The sequence below is a fragment of the Carlito syrichta genome, unplaced genomic scaffold (assembly GCF_000164805.1).
Source record: "Carlito syrichta isolate Samal-C Ts95f unplaced genomic scaffold, Tarsius_syrichta-2.0.1 Scaffold127469, whole genome shotgun sequence".
Classification (NCBI taxonomy): domain Eukaryota; kingdom Metazoa; phylum Chordata; class Mammalia; order Primates; family Tarsiidae; genus Carlito; species Carlito syrichta.
In genome coordinates this window covers 34,659-40,324 of record NW_007071565.1, presented here as the reverse complement: position 1 = coordinate 40,324, position 5,666 = coordinate 34,659, and the positions used below count along the sequence as shown (strand labels likewise).

Sequence of the window (5,666 nt, the reverse complement as noted above, 5' to 3'; positions counted from 1 at the left end):
TCAGCCTGTAATCCCAGCACTTTGAGAGGCCGAGGTGAGTGGATTGCCTGAACCTGCGGGTTCGAGACCCGCCTGGTCAACTTGGCGAGACCTTATCTCTACAATAAATAAAAAATTAGCCGGGTGTGGTCGCACGTGCCTATAATTCCAGCTTCTTGGAAGGCTGAGGTGGAAGGATTGCAGGAGCCCAGCAGGTCGAGGCTGCGGTGGCCGGGAGCGGCCACTGCATTCCAGTCTGGGTGACAGAGTGAGACTCCAACTCAAGAAACAAAACAAAACAAAAAACATAAAATTTACCATCATATCCTCCTTATTTATTTATTCATTTATTTTTTTAGATTTTTTAGTTGAAGTTTCGCTCTTGCCCAGGCTGGGGTGCAGTGGCATGATCATAGCTACTGCAGCCTCAACCTGCTGGTATCAGGCCATCCTTCCAACTCAGCCTCCCAAGTAGATACGACTACAGGCACCTACCACCACTCCAGGCTAATTTTTAATTTAATTGTAGAGACAAGGTTGCCCAGGCTGGTCTCGGACTACGGGGTTCAGGCAATCTTCTTGCTTCCACCTCTCAAAGTCTCACTCTGTCACCCAGACTGGAGTACAGTGGCCACTCCCGGCCACCGCAGCCTCAACCTGCTGGGCTCCAGTGATCCTCCTGCCTCAGCCTTCCAAAAACATTTTTTTTTTTTGAGTCTGAGTCTCACTCTGTCGCCCAGGCCGGAGTGCAGTGGTACGTTCATGGCCACCGCAGCCTCAACCTGCTGGACTCAGGCGATCCTTCCACCTCAGCCTTCCAAGAAGCTGGAACTACTGGCTTGCACCACCACACCCAGCTAATTTTTTATTTATGTAGAGATGAGGTCTTGCCAAGTTGCCCAGGCTGGTCTCGAACCCATGGGCTCAGGCAATCCTATCACCTCTGCCTCCCAAAGTGCTTGGATTATAAGTATGAGCCACCGTGCCCAACCTTAACCATTTTTATTGCCTGGCCATAACCCCCTTTTTAAAAAGTTCTCATTGTAGTAAAAAATAACATAGAATTGAGTGTCTTAATCTTTTTTTTTTTTTTTTGAGTTGGAGTCTCACTTCTTCGCCCATGCTGGAGTGCAGTAGCATGCTCACAGCCACCTCCACGTTGACCTGCTCGGTTCAGGTGATCCTTCCACCTCAGCCTTCCAAGTACCTGGAATTACAGATGCGTGCTACCATACCTGGCTAATTTTATGATTTGGTGTAGAGATGAGGTCTCACCATGTTGCCCAGGCTGTTCTTGAACCCGTGAGTTCAGGCAGTCCGCTTACCTCTGCCTCCCAAAGTGCTGGGATTACAGGCTTGAGCCACCACACCCAGCCTATCATAACCTTTTTTTTTTTGAGTTGGAGTCTCACTCTGTCACCCAGGCTGGAGAGTAGTGGCACGCTCCTGGCCACTACAGCCTCGACCGGCTGGACTCAGACGATCCTTCCACCTTAGCCTTCCAAGTAGCTGGAACTACAGGCATGTGCCACTATGCCGGGATAATTTTTTTGTTTATTGTAGAGATGAGGTCTCACCAGGTTGCATGGTCTGGTGTCAAACCTACGGGCTCGGGCAGTCCTCTCACCTCGGCCTCCCAAAGTGCTGGGATTATAGGCATGAGCCACCGTGCCCAACCTTAACCATTTTTAAGTACACAGTTCTATAGTGTTAAGCATATTCACATTGTTGTTCCACCAATCTCCAGAACTCTTTTCCTCTTGTAAAACTGAAATCTGTGCCTGTTAACAACAGCATCCCTTCCCCTCTTCCCCCAGCCCCTGGTAGCGATCACTCTACTTTCTTTCTCTGTGAATTTGACTATTATAGGTAGCTCATATATGTGAAATCATACAGTATTTGTCCTTTTGTGACTGTTTTACTTTACTTAGCATAATGTCCTCAAGGTTCATCCATGTTGTAACCTGTGTCAGAATTTCCTTCCTTTTTAAGGCTGAATAACATTCCATTGTATGTTTGTAATACACTTTGTTCATTCATCTGTCAGTGGATACCTGGGTTGCCACTACCTTTTTGCTATTGTGAACAGTGCTGCTATGAACATGGGTATACAAACAGCTCAATGAGAACTCACTTTCAAATCTCTGGGCATATATCCAGAAGCAGAATTGCTGGATCATATAGTAATTCTATTTGTTTTTATTTATCACAAAGCTACTGTTTTATACTTTGGAGTAAACCCTACAAAAATAAAAACATGGGAAGGAGTAACCCCCTCACCTCCAGGAGTGGCCCAGAGGAGAGAGACTGCCAGAAGGGAAGGAAGAACAGCCTTATTTTTATTTTTATTTCTAAATAGGAGTCTCACTCTGTAGCCCAGGCTGGAGTGCAATGGCATGCTCACGGCCACCACAGCCCCCATATGCTGGCCTCAGGTGATCATTCTGCCTCAGCCTTCCAAGCAGCTGGAATCACAGGTGCACACCACCATGCCTGGCTAGTTTTTGTGATTTATTGTAGAAACAGTCTCACCAAGTTGCCCAGGTCTTGAACCCCAGACTCAGGCAGTCCTCTCGCATCCACTTCCCAAAATCCTGGGTTATAGGCATGAGCTACCATGCCCGGCTCTGTTTTTAATTTTTTGAGGAACCCCTATACTGTTTGCCACATTGGCTACATCATTTTATTTTCTCAACAACAGTGCACAAGGGTCCCAAAGTTTCCGCATTCTTGTCAGCACTTGTTTTCTGTTTTGTTTTATTTTGTTTTTTTGTCATAACTATCATAATGGGTGTGAGGTGGTATCTCATTGTGGATTTGATTTGTAGTTCCCTAATGATTAGTGATATTGAGCATCTTTTCATGTCCTTCTGTCTGTTGATGTATCTTCTCTGAAGAAATAGCTAAGATTCTTTTTTAATAGAATAACTTCAGATTTTACATTTCATTGTCAAAATTATGCTTAGACAAGGCCTCACTCTGTTGCCCAGGCTGGAGTGCAGTGATCAAAGCTCACTGTAACCTCAAACTTCTGGGCTCAAGCAATCCTCCCACCTCTGCCTTCTTAGTAGTTAGGACTACAGGTGTGTGCCACCATGCCTGGCTAATTTTTAAATTTTTTTGTAAAGATGAACTCTCACTATATTACCCAAGCTGGTCTCAAAACTCCTGGCCTCAAGCAATTCTCCCACTTGAGCCTCCTAAAATGCTGGGATTACAGACATGAGCCACCACACCAGCCTAGGTTCATTTTTTTTTTCTTTGAATAAGGGTCTCAGTCTTGCCAACCTTGAGTGCAGTGGCATGCTCACAGCTACCACAGCCTCGACTCGCTGGGCTCAGGAGATCCTCCCACCTCAGCCTCCTGAGTAACTGGAACTCCAGGCATGCATCACCATACCCAGATAATTTTTAGATTTTTTTTTTGTAGAGATAAGTTCTCACTATGTTGTGTAGGCCTATCTCAAACTGGATTCAAGCTATCTTCCCACCTCAGACTCTCAACATGCTGAGATTACAGGTGTGAGCCACTGTACCTGGTCCTAGCTTCACCTTTTTTTTTTTTTTATTTTTTAGTTAGGGTCTCACTCTGTCATGCAGTCTGGAGTGCAATGGAACAATCATGGCTTACCTCAGCCTCAACCTCCTGGGCTCTGGAGATCCTCCAACTTCAGCCTCCCGAGAACCTAGGACTACAGGCACCCATCACCATGCCCAGCTAGCTTCATTTTTTTAAAAATATTTTTATTTTGATAAAAAAGACATACCAGCCGGGCTCGGTGGTTCAGCCTGTAATCCCGTGCCTTTGGGAGGCTGAGGTGAGTGGATTGCCTGAGCCCGCGGATTCGAGACCCGCCTGGGCGGCGAGACCTCATCTCTACAATAAATAAAAAATCAGCTGGGCATGGTAGCGCATGCCTGTAATTCCGGCTACTTGGAAGCCTGAGACGGAAGGATCACCAGAGCCCAGCAGGTCGAGGCTGCGGTGGCCGGGAGCGGCCACTGCACTCCAGCCTGGCTGACAGAGTGAGACTCCAACTCAAAAAAAAAAAAAAAAAAACTTATCTGCAGGTAATAGAAGTCTGTGTTTTCTAAATATTTCGGGAAAGGCATATATTGCCTTTGTAATCAGAGCAAAAAGTCAAGGTTTTATTTGATGATAAAATCCCTGGAAGTGAGTTACTAGCATGTGTGTTTCATCTTTCATAATTGTTTCAGATTATCATGGCTATTCCCCATGATTCTACTGAAACTTCCTATCTGCTGCCTCCAAACAACGAGGACTGGGAAGGGCAAGGCATTCCTGACTTTGTCTATGGACAGAAGGATCTCGTGGTAGAACGGATTCAGTGGCCAAGGAACGTGCCCGGCACCCTGGATGCTGCACGGTGGTCTCGCTTCGACTCCGCCCTCTGCACTGCCTGGAGGCAGCGGGCAGAGCTGGGGCTGTTTCGCTACCGCCTGGGGGAGCTGCAGACCCAAACCCTCCCTGGCACCGTGGGTTTTGTGGCTCAGCTGAACATGGAGCGCGGTGTGCAGAGGAGGCGCCCCCAGAGCATCCACAGCGTGAAGCAGGCATTTGACCCCGAACAGTTTAACTTCAACAAGATCCGTCCGGGAGAAGTCCTCTTCCGGTTGCGCCGGGAGCCGGACCTCCCCCGTCCTCTTCAGCAAGAGGACATCCTGGTAGTGATCAACGTCAGTCCCCTGGAGTGGGGCCACGTGCTGCTGGTGCCAGAGCCTGCCCGTGGGCTCCCCCAGCGCCTGCTGCCAGGCGCGCTGCAGGCCGGGGTGGAGGCTGTGCTGCTGAGCTTCCACCCAGGCTTCCGTGTGGGCTTCAACAGCCTGGGAGGCTTGGCCTCCGTGAACCACCTGCACCTGCACGGCTACTACCTGGCCCACAGACTGCCCGTGGAGGGGGCGCCCAGCGAGCCCCTGGACCCCGGAGGCCATCTGCATCTGCTCCAGGGCCTGCCCGCTCCTGGCTTCCTCTTTTACACTCAGGAACCAGGGCCTGACCTGGAGGCCTTGATAAGCAGGGTATGTCGGGCCACTGACTATCTGACTGACCATGAGATTGCACATAATTTGTTTGTGACCCGGGGAGCTCCGCCCGGAAAGACAGCAGCTGACTCAGCCCTCACAGGGGTCCGAGTAATTCTGTGGGCTCGGAAGTCCAGCTTTGGGATAAAGGAGGGTGAGGCTTTCAATGTTGCCCTCTGTGAGCTGGCCGGGCACCTCCCTGTCAAAACCTCTCAGGACTTCAGCAGCCTGACAGAGACGGCTGCTGTGGCCCTCATTCAGGACTGTCTCCTGCCCCCAGCACAGGCAGAAGAGGTACAGGCAGCACTGGTGGTCCTGATGTCCCAGGAAGAGCAGTAATCCTTCTGGGTGTATTTATTTCCAGACTGTTGAGTTCCTTCCCAGAGAGCTGTTCATCATGACCACGTGGGCATTTTTCTTCATGACTGTCTTCTCACCCATGGCAGCCTAAGGGGAAAGGGAAGGAAAGAACTGGCAAACGGTCTCTTTAGAAAGGAGCAACCGCTGGGCTCGGTGGCTCAGCCTGTAATCCCGCGCCTTTGGGAGGCTGAGGTGAGTGGATTGCCTGAGCCTGCAGGTTCGAGACCCACCTGGGCAACTTCTGCGAGACCTCATCTCTACAATAAATCAAAAATCAGCTAGGC

At 49.3% G+C, this 5,666-nt stretch overlaps 1 protein-coding gene across 1 annotated transcript; it reads left to right on the top strand.

The window, feature by feature from the left end:
* The first annotated feature begins 4,203 nt into the window (after positions 1-4,203).
* Positions 4,204-5,375, top strand: GDPGP1 (GDP-D-glucose phosphorylase 1). Its single transcript, XM_008048875.1, has one exon. The coding sequence runs from the start codon at positions 4,204-4,206 to the stop codon at positions 5,359-5,361; it is 1,158 nt and encodes a 385-aa protein (XP_008047066.1). The 3' UTR covers positions 5,362-5,375.
* The last annotated feature ends 291 nt before the right edge of the window (positions 5,376-5,666 follow it).

Excerpts from the sequence above, each read along its gene's own strand:
- GDPGP1 (XM_008048875.1), top strand. The coding sequence starts at position 4,204 with ATGGCTATTCCCCATGATTCTACTGAAACTTCCTATCTGCTGCCTCCA.